The sequence below is a fragment of the Pelophylax lessonae genome (genome assembly GCF_965119305.1).
Source record: "Pelophylax lessonae genome assembly, chromosome: 5".
Classification (NCBI taxonomy): Eukaryota; Metazoa; Chordata; class Amphibia; order Anura; family Ranidae; genus Pelophylax; species Pelophylax lessonae.
This window is the reverse complement of record NC_138772.1, coordinates 62,282,118-62,303,536: the sequence shown is the minus strand read 5'-3', so window position 1 is coordinate 62,303,536 and position 21,419 is coordinate 62,282,118. Positions and strand designations below refer to the sequence as shown.

The 21,419-nt window shown below is 44.4% G+C and overlaps 1 protein-coding gene across 1 annotated transcript in view; it reads right to left on the bottom strand.

The window, feature by feature from the left end:
• FAM171A1 (family with sequence similarity 171 member A1) overlaps positions 1-20,766 on the bottom strand; it is a gene marked incomplete at its 3' end in the record, with an annotated part of 223,982 nt that extends 203,216 nt beyond the window's left edge. The window contains exon 1 of the mRNA XM_082258732.1: positions 20,478-20,766. Within this exon, the coding sequence (XP_082114858.1) occupies positions 20,478-20,583 (106 nt within the window). The 5' untranslated portion in view covers positions 20,584-20,766. The remainder of the gene's footprint in view (positions 1-20,477) is intronic.
• Between the last annotated feature and the right edge of the window lie 653 nt (positions 20,767-21,419).

Genomic DNA, 21,419 nt, shown 5'->3' with positions numbered 1-21,419 from the left:
ATATATATATATATATATATATATATATATATATATATATATATATATATATATATATATATATAGGAATCTATGCAATATTATATTCTTTTATGTCCTAAATTGGGAATCTTTTTATATGTCAAATTTGATGTACTCATCTCTTTGGTGTATTAGTGCCGGTTCACACTAGGTCGCTCCGACTTCGGGGGCGACTTGTGAAGTCCCGTGCACCGCGACTTCAGTGCGACTTGCACGGACTTCATAAAATTAATGTCTAATCAAGACGCTCCGAAGTCGCCCCCTAGTAGTACAGGGCCCCTTTTTCTAAGTCGGAGCAACTTGTGTCGCTCCTATTAGAACGGGTCCTGTAGCACTGCATGGACCGCGACGGACTGCAACTTGTCAGGCTGACAAGTCGCAGTAGTGTGAATGGAGTCTTACTAAATGCTTTGTTTATAATAATAAAATTTTTTGCAAAATATATTTCCGGTCTCGGGGGAACCCCTGTTAAAAATTTAAAATCTACAACTCATGACACATTAGTGTGACAGTCAGTGGGAAGAATGCTCCTTACTCTTGTCATCATTGCGAAGACTTACCTCCTTACAGATAGCTAAAAGGAACAATGGGGTCATTGGGAACTTATCTGAGAAGCAGAAATTGCCAATTTCTCAAGGAACCCCCAGCAACCTCAGGAGGAACCCTGGTTGAAAAACTCTGATCTAAAGTATAACTGTGTAAGGATAAGGATGGACCTCTATCTTCAGGGCGCTTTGGGTTTACTACCATGATGTGTTACTTTTGCCTTGTTTCCACTGAGTGGTGCAGTTCGGTACAGTTCATTACGGTGCGTAACGGTACACCTTGATCAGGCTTGATCAGGCTTGCGTTTCCACCACCAACAGTACCCTTACATGATAGGCATTGTGTAGCCGGAAAGTAGTGATCAAAGTCACTTGATAGGTGTGGTGATAGGAGATGATAGACCAATCAACGTTCTGCAGAGTGTAGCTCCACCCTGTTGGTACGATACGATTGTGCTTGGTACCCCAACGAAAGGTTCCCAAAAAAGTGGTACAATTCGGTTCGGAATTAGGGAACCATTCACAACTTTTGACAATGGAAATGGCAAAAATTGCGCACCGAACCGAGCCGTACCACGACCCGTACCACTTACTTACCTTAGGACGAAGCCCCGACATGGACCCCCAGACACCGCTGTGGGAGCTGACATGATCCCTCTGCTTCTCTTCCGGGTTTGGCGGCTCCGGCACTGTGATTGGCCAGAGCCGCGATTACGTCACTCCCGCGCATGCGCACGGGAGTCATTTTCCGGCAAGCTCCCGGCAAGGAAAGCTGAAGGTCCGCCGTTCCTTTCATAGCGTGTGAGCGACTGCATGCAGTGCAAATATCTCCTAAACCGTGCCGGTTTAGGAGATATTAATTGTACCTACTGGTAAGCCTTACCTGTAGTTAAAAGTGGAAAAAAGCGGTATACTACCGCTTTTAGGGGGGAAAAAAACCCTAGTCTTTTAGCTTTTAAAAGTGTACAATAAAGGTTTCTTTTACTTAATGAATGTGTACTGGTAATTATACTGAGAGGAGGTTCAACACCCTTAAAGACCCACCAGTTTCTTATTTTTGTAAAAAACACATCAAGAAAAGTCACTTTCTGGAGCCAATTTCCTTCTGTCAGATTACTGGAGAGGATCTCCGCTGTGCATACTTGTATCCCTATCTACCTTGATGGCAATCATTTCAGTTTCGATAAGCTCCTAAGCTTAAACATGCATCTGCAAATGATATTCAAATACATTTTTTATATAGGCCACCCTGCACATATCTCTTCTTAAAGCGGTATTAAATTGCAAAAAAAAAAAAAGAAAAAACGATCCCCTGAATGATAATAGCATAATGTGTTAGTTAATATGTATCGCATTCTAGCAAATTATGAAAGACTTTCCTTAGAATTAAGCCCTCCAGCGGTGTGCTGTAACTGCTGACAGGGCTTCCATCTTCACCTGGTCTTCCATCCGGATTCGCAGGCTCTGGCTGTTTGACTGGCTGAGCAACGGCAGGCCGTTCATTGAGAGTGCAGTGCGCATGCACTGGTGACTTCACCGGCTGCTACTATAGTAAATATTTCCTAGAACGATAGGCGATATTTACTGTACCTACAGGTCACCCCTATTTTAGTCTTACCTGTAGGTACAAGTAAACAATGGGGGCTTTACTACCACTTTAAAGTGAACCTGTGCTTTCCCAAACCACAGCAAATAAATCAGTTCAGATTAAAAGGAACAATTTTCAGTAAAAAATAAAATAAATTGGTTGGAGATTGGATTCCTAATGATCCTCCGATTACAATGGTATCAATGATGCCTATAAACAGAATAAAAAAGGCCTACTTCATTACTTTCTAACCGCAGCACATACGGTTATATCTATATATATATATATGCGTAAGAGTATTTATTCTTATTTTTTCCCCTTTCTTTCTTTTTATGTAAGTTGTAAGGCTGACTAAAGAGGAAAAGGGAAAAATTGCATTATTATAACTTTATTGAGGTTCTTCAAGGCCTTAAATAAGATTTTTACTCTTTTCCTTAAAATGAGTTGTAAAGGCGGTACGTTTTTTTTATCTTAATGCATTCTATTCTATAGTGAATGTGACTGTGTTTAGTAACACTTTAACTATCTAAACTAGGGATCGGCTGATTATCGGAAATGTCGATATATCCGGGGCCGATATGCACGTTCCCCGATATATAACAATCTGCCCCTGAGGTTACCGATATTTCGGGAAAGTGCTGTACCAGAGTGATGCCTGCAGCTAGAGGCATCACCCCGGTACCAGCGTCTAGCCAACGGTTGGCTGTCTTGTATTGACAACCGATGCGGCTGAGATGCCGCTCGGCTGTCATTACAAGGAGCGGGAGGGGACGTCTCCCCCCTAGCGGGACTCGCCCGAGTCACCGGGAAACCCGGGCATCCTACCTGCGTGGCTGCCAGCGAGAAGACCCAGATCAAAGCCGCATTCGGCTTTGATCGGGTCTCCATGTAAAAAAAAAAAAAAAACGGAAGTGATGTCATGACATCACTTCCCGGTACTCGGCGGCAAATTAAAAAAAAATGCGAGCATTCAAAACAGCTAAACTTGGCATTTTGAATGCTTTTAAGTGCAGAGGAGGGGTTTGGGCAGATCCCTCCACCAGAGTAGCTGCGGGAAAAAAAAAAAAAAGTCAGAAAATATCGGCCAATATCCAATGACCAAAATATCGGTATCGGCAATAAAAAAAACTATATCGGTCGATCACTAATCTAAACACCATGAACTGAAACCGCTGTTTCATTCATTTTTAACATTCAAAGCAAAATTCCCCATCCAGCCATGTCTCCATGCTTGATTTGACTTTGAAAAGCACCCCCTTTAGAGTTTCTAGCCAAGGCAATTTAGAGTTAGGGCAGATTATTCATGTAGTATTTAATTCCTGGACTCCATCTGCCCTTAGCTCAGGCACGCAGACAGGAGGGTGTGCTTAGCTGAGAACCAACCCCCCAAGATGCAAGACAAAAAATGCCCATGAAGACTCCAAGGATGTAGGACATTATTTTGGCCTAGGCCAGAAACCAGGAAGTAACTGAAGAAATAAAAAAAAAAAAAAATTAAAACAAGTAAATATAATCTCCCTATTTACTAATGCTAGGGGCATAAGGATTAACAATAGTTTGTGTTAATTGAGTTTAGTTCTTTTGGCTGCTATGGTTTTAATTTAAAATGCCTTTCGTAAAAACCAACCCTTGCTATATATTTTCCAGGCCCTGTAATATGTATGGATATAATTACAGTAATGGTCCCGGGATCAGCCAAACAGATGAGCTCATGTCTAGTCTGCAGTCACCTGCGCTTCCTGCCATTTCCCCAAACAATGGAACGGCTGAATGCGGCCCGGGGCTGGGAACTCTCACCTGTTCTACAAAGCTTTGTCCAAGTTCTTCCTCTGCTGGAGAAAGTCCACCCTCCTACACTTCCCTTTCTGAGGAATCCTCTAGCTGGCAGGTGAAATACAAAACCGGTCAGTACCATAGAACCCTTCACACCACAATGCCTTGACATGCAGTTTGCAATGGGCTGCCCAGCATGTTACTGTGCGTTTACCTTCATACCTGAATGCACCTATTTATGTACAATCCGCATCAAGGGAGAAATTACCTTTATTAATTAAAGTGGAACATTACTGCTGCATCAATCCCCTCCCGTCATCTTTCAAAATCCAGCATACATTCAGCCAATTCTCTGCCAGGTATTGGCACCATAGTTTTGGATGGACTGGAGTTGGTTTACACCAGTGCTCCCCAACCTTTTTATCGCCGCGGACCGGTAAACGTTTGATCATTTTTCCATGGCCCGCTTGTTTTGATTTATTCCCCCTTTCAATGCAGAGATGCCAGCGTGCCCCCTTTCAATGCACAGAGACCAGTGTGCCCCCTTTTAATGCACAGAGACCAGCGTGCCCCCTTTCAATACAGAGATGCCAGCGTGCCCCCTTCCAATGCAGAGATGCCAGCGTGCCCCCTTCCAATGCAGAGATGCCAGCGTGCCCCCTTCCAATGCAGCGATGCCAGCGTGCCCCCTTTCAATGCAGCGATGCCAGCGTGCCCCCTTTCAATGCAGCGATGCCAGCGTTCCCCCTTTCAATGCAGCGATGCCAGCGTTCCCCCTTTCAATGCAGCGATGCCAGCGTTCCCCCTTTCAATGCAGCGATGCCAGCGTTCCCCCTTTCAATGCAGCGATGCCAGCGTTCCCCCTTTCAATGCAGCGATGCCAGCGTTCCCCCTTTCAATGCAGCGATGCCAGCGTTCCCCCTTTCAATGCAGCGATGCCAGCGTTCCCCCTTTCAATGCAGCGATGCCAGCGTTCCCCCTTTCAATGCAGCGATGCCAGCGTGCCCCCTTTCAATGCAGCGATGCCAGCGTTCCCCCTTTCAATGCAGCGATGCCAGCGTGCCCCCTTTCAATGCAGCGATGCCAGCGTTCCCCCTTTCAATGCAGCGATGCCAGCGTTCCCCCTTTCAATGCAGCGATGCCAGCGTTCCCCCTTTCAATGCAGCGATGCCAGCGTTCCCCCTTTCAATGCAGCGATGCCAGCGTTCCCCCTTTCAATGCAGCGATGCCAGCGTTCCCCCTTTCAATGCAGCGATGCCAGCGTTCCCCCTTTCAATGCAGCGATGCCAGCGTTCCCCCTTTCAATGCAGCGATGCCAGCGTGCCCCCCCCCGCACTTACCTCAGGCAGCGGCGGCTTCTCTTCAGTCCCCCAGCGTCTGAGTCCTCAGTCTTCCCGCCTCCTCCTCGGCCAATCAGGAAGCGAGAGGACCCGCTTTCTGATTGGCCAGGAGGAGGATCCGTGTGACAATAGCGAATTTTCATTCGCTATTGTCACACAATGGGTGGGCTCGGGGCGCACTGCTCTGCTCCCTGGCACCCCCAACGCACCGGCCGCGACTGCGGCGAGACAGTAAAATAATTTAAAGTTCCTCAGGTGGCCCGGTACTGTTTGATCAACGGACCGGTACCGGTCCATGGCCCGGGGGTTGGGGAACACTGGTTTAGACTACCTGTCAGTCTTTATTGCGGTCCGTGTCCCCATTAGGGAGGCTCACCCCCCTCTATTTGTCCTGTCTACTATTATCACTGAGAATAAAAGTCAAAGAAAGTCCCAAATTCTGGGTAGTCAGAATACAAATAGAGGGGAAATCTTACAATAGGGACACTAGTTCTGGTTCTTTTAGATCAAAAGGAATGAACTTCCATCTGTAAGTGAGGGCAGTTTAACCTCTTAACCACTTTCAGACCGGAGGATTTTCCCCCTTAATGACCAGGCCCGATTTTGTGATTTGGCACTGCGTTATTTTAACGGACAATTGCACACGACGCTGTACCCTTTTTTTCCCACAAACAAAGCTTTCTTTTGGTGGTATTTGATCACCACTGCAATTTTTATTTGTTTGCGCTATAAACAAAAAAAGAGCGACAATTTTGAAAAAAAAAAAATATATATATATTTTTCACATTTTGCTATAGAACATTCCCAAAAAAAATTTAAAAATCACATTTTTTTTTCCATTTTAGGCCAATTTGTTTTCTGCTACATATTTTTGGTAAAAAAAAAAAAAAAATGCAATAAGCGTATTTTGATTGGTTTGCTCAAAAGTTATCGCGTTTACTAACTGGGAAAGATTTATCGGTATGTCATTTTTATTTTTTTTTTTTACTAGTAATGGCGGCGATCTGCACTTTTTTACGAGACTGCGACATTGCGGTGAACAGCTATATTCGGTCTGACCAGACTATCGAGGTTGAGCAGCCCTCCCCACCCCCCACATACACCTGTACTCAATCAGTGTCCACCATCAAATGGATATAGGAGGAGTCCCCTGTAGTGCATTTGCACATTTTTCCCAGCAAGGAGTGTTGTCTCCAAGGGTTAGAAGGGCTGGATTCATCTCTTTTTTTCATGGATAGTGTAGGACCCACTGATAATGGGGTACTTTGACGCAGTAGTGGGCTTGAGCACGATATGGCCATATGGTGGGACCAAACCCCCATTTTTATTTATGGACTCTCTTCAGATTTGGTAGTAATTTCTTTTGCATTTGCGCGCTATTCTTTTTTAATATACATAGCTTGGACCCCTAACTGACATTTTTGACACTTGAGGGGTACCAGTGACATTACTACTACAGTAACCAGTGCTAAAAATATGCACTGTTACTGTAATAATGACACTGGCAGGGAAGGGGTTAACAGTATAGGTGATCAAGGGGTTAAAGGTAAGCCTAGGGGGAGTGATTCTAACTGTGGGGGGGTTGGGCTTGTGAAATGATCATAGAGACATGTGATTATATATAGCAGGATCGCATGGTCTCTATGATCATTGCAGGCAGAAGGATGGACGGCTGTGTTTACATCAGCTGTCTGTCCTTCTCTGTCAGCGAAGAGAGATCGTGAGTGTCAGGCAGCAATCGGAGCCCCCTGACACACGCGCCAGCTTCCCCACTGACGAGCGTGGGCAGGAGCGCGCTCGCCCCTTAGCTCCTCCCAGACAAGTGACGTACCGATACGCGACTCTGCCAGGGAGAGCCACTCTGCCGATGTACAGTATATATAAAGTATACGGTTGGAAAGTGGTTAAAGACCAAGCCTTTTTTTTTTACACTTGTTGCTTACAAGTTAAAATCAGTATTCTTTGCTAGAAAATTACTTAGAACCCCCAAATATTATATATATATATTTTTTTTTTATTTTTTATTTTAGCAGAGACCCTAGAGAATAAAATGGCGATCGTTGCAATCTTTTATGTCACACTGTATTTGCGCAGAAGTCTTTCAAATGCAGTTTTTTGGGTTTAAATATATGTAGCACTACTCCCAAGGGAGCTGCTGGTTACGGGTCCCCCTCGGTTACCTATAGCAACAGTAGAACAATCTGGCATTTTCCAAGTGTTTTTTTACCTCAGACAACGACCAGTTAAGTTTCTTTGGTTTTTATGTTTTATTAGGAACTTGGATAGGAGAAGGGATGAGTGGGATACTCCGACTGAACAGAACTATGCACAATAGGCAGGGATGACTTGAGTAAACACTGGCTAACGCTGAAATTTAGCTAGTCACGGCTAGGCCGCTGGTTTCAGTCTGTCACTAGCTGTGACGCAGAACTGAAGTAATCTGTATTCTGAAGCAACTGAACTGTACTGCTGAACAACTTCAGGGCCCTTCCTGGCACCCCCCTTGTTCCTAATCTTCACTACACGGTACCCCCATTACTGTAACACTCTGTGTGAGCTGGCTCCTTGATCCCCTGACTTCTCTGGAGTGGTCCCCTCTCTCAGGCAGACCCCTAGGGAGATCCCTCAGTACTCACAATACTGTTTTTCCCAAAGTCCTCTGCCCAGCAGCTCCACTGGTCAGCACTCTGGATCCTCTGCAGCCCAGCTCCACTCCTGGTCACTAGGCCGACCGCCTGGACCACCTTCCTCACTATGCAGGAGGAGAGACAGCCGTCCACCTCCTCCTGGGACTTTGCTCCCACCAAACGATCCCCTGTCACTTGCTCCCGCCCTATTTATGGCCAATCCCAGGATGCATTGCAGGAATGCCCTCCCACTGGGACTGCCATGAAACAGGATGTGTCACTGGTAGGGTTTCCTCCACTGTCCAACAAGCTCCCTCATTGGATGTAGTGGGGACACTCCCTCAGACCCAGTGAATCAAACCTGGAAACATGTGACAGGCAAAACTAACAGATCAGCTCCCCTGATAAGCAGCAGGACCAAAATAGATGCTTTTATCTAGCACCTGTCTAGGAGGGTGCTACATCTACGTTAATGAAATAAAAAAAAAATAATACTTTAATGAAATAAAAAAAAATAACTAAAAAGAGTAAAGTTAGCCCAATTCTTTTGTATAATGTAAAAGATAATGTTACGCTGAGAATCGTGATCTTTATTCTAAGCCAAAAAATACGATTCTCATTTTATCCAGAATCGTGCAGCTCTACTGTATAGTGAAATAATAGATGGGCGGGAACACTCCTTCTGGGAGGATGTCAAATGACGTCCACCCATCCTCACCGAGGGGGCGCGCAGCGCGGCAAAGTGCCGTGTTGCCGGGACATAGCACATCACCGATCACGGGGAAGAGCCTATGATGATAGGCTCTTTATTTACCATGTGATCAGCTGTGTCCCATCACAGCTGATCACAGTGCAAACAGGAAATGCCGATTATCGGCATTCTTCTCCTCACGCTGACAGCGCGTGAGAAAAGGAGAGCCCGGTAAGCGGCATTCCTCAGTGGGGACATCTGCACTGATTGTCAGTGTCCCGATTCCCAGTGCAGCCCCAACAGTGCCCACCAGTGTCTCCTCATCAGTGCTGCCCATCAGTGCTGCATATCAGTGCCTCGTCATCACTGTCCATCAGTGTCCATAAGTGCTGCATATCAGTGCCTCCTCATCACTGTCCATCAGTGCAGCCTATCATCAGTGTCTATAAGTGTGGCATTTCAGTGCCTCCTCATCACTGTATATCAGTGCAGCCTTTCAGTGTCCATAAGTGCTGCATATCAGTGCCTCCTCATCACTGTCCATCAGTGCAGCCTATCAGTGTCCATAAGTGGTGCATATCAGTGCCTCCTTATCACTGTCCATCAGTGCAGCCTATCAGTGCATATCAGTGCCACCTCATCAGTGCACTTCAGTGAAGGAGAACAATTACTTATTTACTTTAAAACATTTTATAACAGAAACTAAGAAAAACTTTTTTTTTTTTTTTGGTCTTGTTTCATTTGTTTAGCAAAAAATAAAAAACCCAGTGGAGATTAAACACCACCAAAAGAAAAATGTTGTTTGGGTACAGCGTACAATTTTCAACGTGCGACAGCACTGAAATCTGAAAATCCGGCCTAGGCAGGAAGGGGGTGAAAGTGGTTGGTAGGCAAGAAGTAAAATGCATTGCTGGAAATTGCATAGATGTGAACGTGTCCCATAGGAAATAAGGGTAAATGGATTGTAGCGTGTGGTATATTATACAGGATTCATATAGTGCCAACAGTTTGCGCAGTGCTTAACAAAAAGTGTATCTGTGAATCTGCAAAAAACACTAAAATCTGCAATGACATGAACCCAGACTAATAATTTAAACAAATCCACAAACGCAAGCTGAGGTAAATTCAATCACACGCTGAGGAGAACGACTGCAGCCTAAAGCAGCACGAACAAATGGTTCTTCCGCCAAAAGCATTTCACATCTGCACTGTACAAATGTGCCGTACGTCACCCTGAGAGGCCGGCGGCTGTCAGAGGTAACCGGGGTCACCTCTCATAAACGGACAAGAATTTCCTGATATCACCAAAGCTCAGTGCGGCCCGTCACCGATCATAAGCAGTCACCATACCATGAACAATGCAACCCACCTATATCACAGCCAATGCTAAAGTCTAACGGAACAGTAACACTGGGTTCACACCAGATGCGGTGCAAATTTGCATCTAAATCGCAACACGCCCACGTGAAAAAATTTGAGTGTGTGTTAAGTTAACGACACCCCGCAATCGGTTTGCAAAATGCAGCACGATCTGCAAAATCGGACTGCGCTGGTGCGGAAAAAAAAATAAATCCTGCACCAGTTTGGTGCAAATGCAGTTGAGCCATATAAATCCATGGCTCAAACTGCACCCCAGAGACACCGCATGTAATTCGCACAAGCATGTGCTGCAATTCCTGCGTGAATTACATGCGGTGTCTCACACCTCAGCAGTGGGAACCCAGGCCAAAGGCTCCATAAAATTCTATAGGGCGAGGTCATAAAGCCATGTCAACACAAAAGAGAAAACGGGATGTATGTCAGACTCCTAAAGATGGCCTAGGATTGCTGCATTGGATTTGCATTTGAAGTGCCTTTTTATCGCCATACTGGACATTTTAATTTACACCAAGGCTGGATTCACACATCGCGCTGTGCTAAAATTTGACAAAACTTCATGTCTTTTTAGGTTACAATATACGTTGTCATGCATTGATGCGCAATTTTGGGCTCATTCCCACAGGAAGAAAAAACTGCATTTAAATGCACATCTGAATGCAGCACTATAGTAATCAATGAGCCCATACACACAGCTGCGCATATCTGTAAAAATGTGCGTTGTGTTCGCGCAAAAAAAAAAAAAAAAAGTAGGTCACTCTCCATCCAGGGTCATCCCGATCTGCAGATTTAACGCGCCTAAACACGTATACAGAATAAAGATATGTATGTGGAAGGATCGTATCATAAACAAAATGCTGATTCAGCCATATACTGATGGGTCATCAACCTAAAAAAAATGCATAAAAAGAAAAGTAGAAGATGGTATCATAAAGGGGGGGGGGGGGGAGTGATAGATTTGGTGTCCCTGCTTTAATAAAAATCCATCACTTTCCTTAGACCCCATTCAGACTAGCGCGACTTGTCAGGCGACTTGTCAGCCTGACAAGTCGCGCTCAGTCGCTCGCCATTGATTAGCACAGGACCTGTTTCTAATAGGAGCGACACAAGTCGCTCCGGCTTAGAAAAAGGGTCCTGTACTACTTTGGGGCGACCTGGGAGCGACTTGCATTGACTTCCATTATGTGAAGTCCCTGCAAGTCACCCCTCGAAGTCGGATCGCCTCAGTGTGAACTGGCTCTAAATAGAAGCAGCACACGGCTTACACAAAAACACTGGTTAGGCAAACATTTAACCCTTTGATCACCATAGATGTTCAAACCCTTCCCAGCAAGTATCATTAGTACAGTGACAGTAAATATTTTTAGCACTGATCACTTTTCTAGCGTCACTGGTGTCCACAAAGTGTCAAAGGTGTCAGTTTGTGTCCGATTGGCTGCCACAATATCGCAGTCCCGCTATAAGTTGCTGATGGCCGCAATTACTAGAATATATAAAAAAAAAATTCCAGTATATATACACACCATAGTTTGTAAACCCTATAACTTCTGTGCAAACTAATCAATATATGCTAATTGGGATTTTTTTTTTTTTTTTACAAAAAATTTGTAGCAGGATAAATATTTGCCTAAATTTAGGAAGAGTTCGTGTCCCACCAGAGTCGCCAAAAAAAAAAAAAATGTATGAAGAGATTCGATTTTTTCAATTTTTTTTTTTTATTGGATATGTTTTATAGCGGAAAGTAAAAAATATATATATTTTTTTTAAATTGGCAGTCTTTTTTTTTTTTTTTGTGCAAAAAAACGCAAACGTGATCAAATACCACCAAAAAATAAAAATATTTGTAGGGAAAAAATTATATAAATTTCATTTGGCTTCAGCGTTGCTTGACAGTACAGTACAGTGCAGATTGTCAGTTAAAGTAACAGTGCCGTATATAAAAACAATGGCCTGGTCGGGAAGGAGGAAACTGTACCCTTTCCTTTACAGCCAAGGAAGCTGCCATCTTAGTCTCTTCTCGATCTGAAGTTGTCATAATGCTGCACATGTGATTAGAAGCCAGCCATATGACTGCTCGATAGTTTGGTTGAGAGCACAAGCAATTGTGACAGTCATCATTCACGGCATGCCTTGAATGTGACTGTTATGACAAACAGTTAAATCAATGGGTTAGGTCCACTTTAAGAGTCTCTGAATAAGCAACAACATGTCATATGTAGGAAAAAGACATTTTAACAAAGCCAACCAAAATTAACGGGTAAGCAATCATCAAAAATATAAAAGACACGCAATAGAAAGCAGCCACTGCTTTGAAAAAAAAAAAATGTATTTATATTATATATAAAGGGGGGAGAAGAAATCAGGACTTTGTATGAGGAAACGACAGGGTAGGGTCATATTCCTAGATCCCTAGGCATTGTTTTTCATATATATATATATATATATATATATATATATATATATATATATATATATATATATATATATATATATATATATATATATATATATATATATATATATATACACACATACACATACATATATACACACATATATACACATATATATATATATATATATATATATATATATATAGAGAGAGAGAGAGAGAGACTAATCTTTCAAAAAAAACAAAAAACTATCACCCAAAGCAGCGTTACATGCGAGAACCGTTGAAGTCAGGTTTGAATTTTGCACCCCTGGTGGCTGAAGTGCTGAAAGTCAAACATCTGTCCAAGCTGACATCATACAATACTGACCTCACAACAGAGCATGGAATTTACAGTTGCTCATGTATGGTATTCCATTAATGAAATACCTAATTATAGGCTGGCACACCAGGACAAGGATCCTTGTTTTAAAAAAAAGAAAAAAAAAAAAAAGTGACAGTTATCTTCAGTCAGGTCCAATGAGATTTAAAACCTACAGTCAGATGACTGAAAATAAAGACCTACACTATTGTGTAAAGTTTTTCACATAGGCTGAAAAAAAAAAAAAAAAAGTATATATATATATATATATATATATATAATATAATTATATATATATATATATAATTTGTAAAATCAGGGGGCCAATGCGCTACCAATGAAGTAGATGTAATTTAAAGTGTTGAAATAAAAAAAAGAATAAAAAGGATATTGATAAATCAGAGAAGAAAAGAGCTGCCAATTTTAAAGGTGTCCCCACCGTACTATGAAAGGCAAGTTTGAAGCAAACTGGTGCTAAGTGTGGTGCAAATTCCCAGAGGATCCCTCCCTGGGGATTTGCACCACACTTGGATGTGTGCAGGTTGTGATTTATGGCTTCAAACTTCCCTATATATATATCGAAGGGCCATTTCACACTGATGCGGATTTGCTGCGGCTTTCACCCTGCTAAAAGTGCAAGAGCAATGCAATGAGAAATATTTCCCTTTAACACAGATCCCTTTTTCTTCCATTTTAGCCCTAGCAAAAGTAGAAGACAAATGCATGCTCATGAAGCCCTGATTCACACTGATGAGATGTAGGAATGCACAGGAATCACTGCGATTCCCACATTGCACAGTAATCACACTGTGTTCATGCAATCTGCTGTGGGTGTCAATTAAAAGTTAACGACATTCCAAAAGCTGGTTGCAGAACGCAGTGCGTTTGCCTGAATCCAATCGCATGGGTATGAACACACATGCGATCTGATTCCAGTGAGACAAACAAACTTTTTTTGCGGGGATGTGAGATCTGATCCTGACAAAATGATGGGCTCAAATCACACCGCACAGAAATGTGGGCGATTCCTGTGCGAACAACATACGATGGCATCAACCAGGGCTAAATCCTATGGAACTCCTCACAGCAGTCAGCTGCGGGTCAGTTGTGTTTTTAAAAGTCCTTTGGTGCATGTTTGCTGTAGTAAAAAAAATAAATAAAAAAAAAAAAAAAACCAACACTCTCATCGAAATGAATAAAAACCGCATCGAAAATGCACCCTCAGTTGCGTTTTTGGAGTGACATGTCCTTCTATCACAGGTCCACACTGCACCGTAAACACAACAAAAACACATGCGTTTTTACTGTGCTTTTGCAACAGAGCGGTGTGAAAGTAGAATTAATCCTATGGAATTCATATCAGTGTGCTGCGGGTTTGCTGCTTTTTGAAAAGTCGTGCATGCTGCATCTTTGTTGCGCATTTCACAAGTGCACAATAAAATGCACCTTAGGGCTCTTTCACACGGGCGGTCCGATCAGATCCGCCTGTCAGTTTTTTAGGCGGATCTGATCGGATCCTCCATGAAGCTCTATGGGGCAGAGGATGTCAGCGGAGACACCTCCGCTGACACCCGCTGCCATCCGTATCCGATCCTGTCCGTGAAATCTGGACGGATGGAAACCCTATTTTTCCATCCGTTCAGTAATCGGATCGGATGAGAGCGGACAGGCTGTCCGCTCTCATCCGATCCCCCATAGAGGGCAGCGGGGACTGAGACACCTCCCTCTCCGCTCTGCAAGCGGAGACGGAGCCGTCATCCGCCGGCTCAGCTGGGATCGCGGATCGATCCCCGCTGAGCAACACGGATCCGCCTACGGAGGCGGACCGTGTGAAAGAGCCCTCAGGGTCCTTTAACACGGGTGATCCGATCCGACTCGCCTGTCAGTTTTTCAGGCGGACCGGATCAGATGCTCTATGTATCCCTATGGGGCAGCGGATGTCAGCAGAGACATGTACACTGACACCTGCTGCTATCTGATCCGATCCTGTCTGTGAAATCCGGACGGATGGAAACCCTATTTTCCATCTGTCTGGAGGATCGGATCGGATGAGAACAGACAGGTGGTCCGTTCTCATCCGATCTCCCCATAGAGGACAGCAGGGATCTGACAGCCCCGTCTCTGCACACAGAGTCATCCGCCTGCTTAGCGGAGATTGGCGGATCGATCGCCCGCTGAGCAGAGAACGGACCTCGTCGGACGGCGCATCGTGTGAAAGGACCCTCACATTGATTTCTATGGGAAACTCACCAAAGAATGCATCAAACACACAACAGCAGTGCGGTATTTTTTTTTTATTTTATTTTTTTTTTTTTTGAGTCACGTCAAATTTTCACAGATGCATGCTGGGAAACCAGAAAATGCATCAAAAACGCACATGCGTTTTAACCTTGTTTTTTCATTGGAGCAGTATGAAAGGGCACTAACTGTGTAAGACCCACTTTACCATCTGCTGTAAACGAGTCTTTCTTATACTGATCAATCACAATCTGTTGTATGATAATGGTACGGTATAGTATGCATGGTAAAATTGTACTATTTTCCCTTTTTTTTTTTTTTTTTTGTTGAGCAATACAAAGACAAAAAAAAAAAAAAAATCACCCGCATTTAGAAAGGTACTATAATCTTATATATAGACATATAGGTCGCAGTGAATGAGGCCTTAGAGCCCTGCAATGATAAACACTACAGAAAGTCCATAACCTAAAGACTCAAAAATAAAGCTTGCTGCTGCATGCAACCTATCGCCGTGTACCTGACCCCGGCCTGCCAACTTGCAGATTCAAAAAGCGGGGTCATTTCCTTTGACCCTGCAGTGAAATCCTGTTAGGGTCCCCCCTCCTCTTTGTTGATGGGGAGTAGAAGGGAGGGATCGGGGGGGGGGGGGGCATTCTGAAAAACTGTTTTCATTTTAATGACGGAGAAGGGGGGGGGGGGCCTAGCAGGTTCTCATGTTTCCATCCCAGCAAAGCGCACACAGAATGGAAAGCGCCAAAGTTTCCTGAGCAAATGACACCAGGACAATAGAAGGAAACAGAACATATGACTGAGCTGCCTTCCCTCCCTCCCCAAATACAGACAAAATAACAAGAAGATTTCTAATGCATCAGCTGGATCCAGAGCAATCAGCGCCATGTCAGACGGGCGACTTTTATCTGATACATCGCTAAGAAAATCATAGGCATTTCCTATGGAATCGCTAACTCATCTTGCAGGGATTTATGGTACGTTCGCTCAGCGATTGAGTTTATGCAGTGTTTCGCTCTATGGCTAAGCTACAAATCGCTGAAGGGGAGCGATTTTAGCAGCCATTGCCAAAGTAACAATGCAGCAATAGTCTGACCTGCAACAGCGACAGATCACTTCTTGACAACAAAATCGCCAGCGAATATAGCTAATAAATCGCCAGCAACAATATGCTGACATTAGAAATTTGTAGTAATTAATTGCTGCTGCAAAAATTGCAAATCTAACATGGCCCTTGGCACCATAAAATCGCCCATCTAACATGGCCCTTGGCACCATACAATAGCCCAGCCAACGTGGCCCTTGGTACCATAAAATCACCCAGCTAATGTGACCCTTGGTAAAATAAAATCACTCATCTAACATGGCCCTTGGTACCAAAAAAATCGCCCAGCTAATGTGACCCTTGGCACCATAACAATCGCCCATCTAACATGGCCGTTGGCACCATAAAATTGCAAACCTAACATGGCCCTTGTCGCTATAATATCACCCATCTAATGTGGCCCTTGGCACCATAAAAATCACCCAGCTAATGTGGCCCTTGGCACCATAAATATCGCCCTTATAACGTGGCCGGTGGCAACATAAAATTGCAAACTTAATGTGGCCTTCGTCACTATAAAATCACCCATCTAACGTGGCCCTTGGCACCATAAAATAGCCTATCTAACATGGTCCTTGGCACCATAAAATCACCCATCTAACGTGGCCCTTGGCACCATAAAAGAGCCCATCTTACGTGGCCCTTGGCACCATAAAAGAGCCCATCTTACGTGGCCCTTGGCACCATAAAAGAGCCCATCTTACGTGGCCCTTGGCACCATAAAAGAGCCCATCTTACGTGGCCCTTGGCACCATAAAATAGCCCAGCTAATGTGGCCCTTGGCACCATAAAATATCCCAGCTAATGTGGCCCTCAGCACCATAAAATCCCAAACCTAACGTGGCCCTTGGCACCATAAAATCCCAAACCTAACGTGGCCCTTGGCACCATAAACTCGCCCATCTAACGTGGCAATATTATTTGACATTAAGTTCACAGAAGTCTATGGCCACGCATGAAAATACACCTATAGTGCCTTTGTTGCATTTCCAGCCCCTGGGAGTAGATCCTTCCAAATGTCACAACAATGACATCACAGCAGGATATCACCTCTCATTGGTCAAACCCACAACCCCTTCCTGCTCCCTTCCAGCAGCCATTTAGCTGGGTCCTAACACTGAGAGCACTCTGGGTGGACTTGCCAATCACATAATCACTGCGATTAGCTGTCACAGAGGTCACATGACCAGGAAAGCTTCTGATCACATAAAGGGACCAGGAGCTATCTATGACAGCTCAGTCAATGCGCTTCATGTGTGCTTAAGGCCCAGCCCTCCCTGCTGCAGCACAAATGTTTTACATGGATTACAAGAGGTTTAAAAAAAAAAAAAAAAACGCACCCAAAAACAGGCAAAAGTGGCCAGGAATAGATGTGAACCCGGACTTATTTCCCCAAGCCATGGAGGTGAATGCAGCACAATTGTCGCTGACAAGAAAAGCTGCACAAATGTTATCGCTGAGTAATGAAAGTTCATATCTCTGCAAAATTACCAAGTTAGCGATTCCATAGAAAATAATTATAAAATTCCTTAGCCAGAAATGATACAAAAAAAAAAAAAGCAAAAAAAAAACATGGATATAAAATCGCCAGTGTGATATGACCCTGTCAAGGCCAAAAAAAGGTCATGCTAAAAAAGATAAGTTCAAGTTAATAAAAATAACTATAAACACACACATATACATACATATATATACATATATATATATATAATAAAACATAAAATAAAGACAAAAATATCCATATTGATAAAAAAAAAAAAATAAAAAAAAAAGATAAAATAATAAACCGCTAAAAAGAAAGTTAATGACACCCCCAGATCAGTTCGCAGAACGCAGTGCAAACTGAGAAATCGGATCGCATAGATGTGAACACCCATGCGATCCGATTCCAGTGCAGACCAAAAAATAGGTCCTGCACCATTTTTGTGCAAATGCGATGTGATTTCAGCCATATAAAGAGTATGGGTAAATTTGCATAACAAAGACACCGCATGTGATGTGCGCAGGAATGCGGTGCGAATCACATGCAATGTCTGGCATCACAAAAAACCCAGCCTAAAAAGATAAAAAAAAAACTAAAATAATAATTAAAAAAAAAATTTAAATAAGCAAATAAAGATCAAAATTAAAAAAAAAAAAAATACAAAAAAAATAAAATAAAAATAAAATAAACTAACAAAAATATTATAGGCTGGGTTCCCACATTTTCAAGTTTGGGACCAGCGCAATTCCTGTGCGGGTTCCCGCATCGCATTTAACTTGCAGGCAGTTCACACTGCTGCTCTCTGCAAACCGCTGCGGGTGTCAAGAGGAAGTTAATGACACCCCCAAATCAGTTTGCAGAACGCAGTGCGAATTGTGGAATTGGATGTGAACACCCATGTGATCTGATTCCAGCGCAGACCAAAAAAAAGGGCCCTGCGCCATTTTGGTGCAAATGTGATGCGATGCGATTTCAGCCATATAAACTGTATGGCTAAATCCGCATCACCCAGACATTGCATGCGATCTGCACTACAATGCGGTGTACATCACATGCGATGTCTAGCATCGCACTAGTGTGAACCGGTCCTAAAAAGATAAAAATAACAAAATAAAGATAAAAAGAATTAAAATAATAATTAAAAAATATTTAAATAAGCAAATCAAAGATCTAAATTGAAAAAAAATAACAAAATTAAAAAAAATAAAAAAAAAAATAAATTATATATATTTAAAATACAATATAAAAATATTGGATGCAAACTCGTCCACTGTATAATCAATTATTATTATTATACAGGATTTATATAGCACCAGCAGTTTGCGCAGCGCTTTACAACAATCAATGGCACTGGAAGATCAAACCAACAACAACGAACTATAAACCTTATAAATAGGGCCCTGTGCCATACACCAACTATATATTCATCTTTCCTACCATACAATCACCACCAGCAATGCCCAGACGATCACATGACCAGCAAACCCAGCAGCCCTATAGGTAGCTGTAGGGTACCCACACCACACACCACACACCACACACATCTGGCTACAACCAATTGGAGGGTCATTGGTAAAAATGGAATATTGGAAGATCTCAGCAGTGGACCCCGAAACGTATTAAGGTGCAATAGTTGACGTGAGACTCGGGGAACGTTTTCAGGAATGACCCGACCTTGCCAGACGAAAGGCGCCCATAGACCTGAGACCACCAAATCTGACCAAACCAACCGAGAAGGTGAAATAAATCTGTACACTCCCCCCTGGGGGACAAATCCATCTTTCTATATAAAACCCATCAGCCAATGACCATCCAAGTTCTACGACTGCCCCCCCCAGGAAGGGGAGTGTGGTGGTATGAGTGCAGGTAGGTATGGTGGATCCTGGGGGGGGGGTGTACAGTAGGGGGTGTGTACAGTAGGGGGTACATACAATAGGGGGGTGTTTAGTAGGGGGTACATACAATGGGGGGTGTAGAGTGTAAGGTGTATTAGGGGGTGTAGAGTGGGGGGGGGGGTGTATACAGTAGGGGGTACATACAATAGGGGGGTGTGTAGTGGGGGTTGGGGGTACATACAATAGGGGGTGTATTAGGGGGGTGTACAGTGGGGGGGGGGTGTTTAGTAGGGGGTACATACAATGGGGGGGGGTGTAAAGTGTGAGGTGTATTAGGGGGGTGTATACAGTAGGAGGTACATACAATAGGGGGGTGTATAGTAGGGGGATGTACAGTATGGGGGTGTGTGAGCAGTATGGGGGGTGTGTGTGTGCAGTAGGGGGTACATACAATAGGGGGGTGTACAGTAGGGGGTATGTACAGTAGGGGGGTGTATTAGGGGGGATACATACAGTAGGGGGGTGTACAGTAGGGGGTATGTACAGTAGGGGGGTGTATTAGGGGGGATACATACAGTAGGGGGGTGTACAGTAGGGGGTATGTACAGTAGGGGGGGTGTATGTATAGTAGTGGAAGGTGTGCGCAGTAGGAGGTACATACAATAGGGGGGGGGTGTACAGTGGGGGGTATTTATTGGGGGGGGGGGTGTATGTACAGTAGGGGGGGTGTGTGTATTGGAAGGTGTTAGCAGTAGGGGGTACATACAATAGGGGGTGTGTATTGGGGGGGGGGTGTATGTACAGAAGGGGGGTGTTTATTGGGGGGGGGTGTATGTACAGAAGGGGGGTGTTTATTGGGGGGGGGGGTGTATGTACAGAAGGGGGGTGTTTATTGGGGGGGGGTGTATGTACAGAAGGGGGGTGTTTATTGGGGGGGGGGTGTATGTACAGAAGGGGGGTGTTTATTGGGGGGGGTGTATGTACAGAAGGGGGGTGTTTATTGGGGGGGGGGTGTATGTACAGAAGGGGGTGTTTATTGGGGGGGTGTATTGTACAGAAGGGGGGGGGTGTCTCCGATCATCTCTCACCGACCTTGAGCCTGTGCTGCATTGTGCTGGGTCAGGCTCTTGCTGAGCGCTCCTCTCCCCCCGCTCCAGGCCAGCACACAGAGGAGGAGCGCCGCCGTACAGCCGCTCATCTCCTCTCCTCCGAGCCGAGCCGAGTCTGCAGCGACGATGGCCAGCCTGCACCCGGGAGGTGCTGTGCACGATGCGGCATCAGGGCCGGGCACGAGCCTCCATGCTGCGTACCGTGCCGTGTCCTCCTCCTCCTCCTCGGGGTGTATTGTATTACTCTGCCCGCATCCCTCTCCGTGCTGCCTCCTTCTTCTCCTCCTCCTCCTCCTACCCGAACAATTGCCTGCCTATGGAGAGCTGCGCCCGCGACCCCTGCTGGCCGCGCCGCTAACTGCACCCGCCTATTGTTACCACTCTCCTCCTTTCATTGTAACTCTGTTATAGAATATATAATAATACAAAGCTAATGGGATCCTTCTACATCACACTGCACACAACTCCTCACCGCATAATGCTCCATTCACACCTGCGTTTCTGGAAGTAGAGATAAAAAGAGAATATTTTGCAACGTTTTGGAAACGTGCATCGCGCTTGCAGGGTATTCCAGCTCCATTCACACCTGAGCGTATCCATTTACTGATGTTTTTGAAAGATTTTTTTTTTGCAGCTTTTTTAACTACTTTTTACCCGGCCACTGCACATATACGGCCGGGTGGGACTTTTGTCGTTCTGAGTGGACGGTCAGGAACGTCGCTCAGAACGAGCGCCCGTGAACAGCCCCGAGGCCACACTGCGGTGCCATCCCTTCATGGCTGTGATCACAGGACACAAAGTGTCACAGTGCCCCCATCACATCTGTACCAGTGCACAAAACATCTGTCAGTCCCCCATCACATCTGTACCAGTGCACAAAACATCTGTCAGTCCCCCATCACATCTGTATCAGTGCTCAAAACAT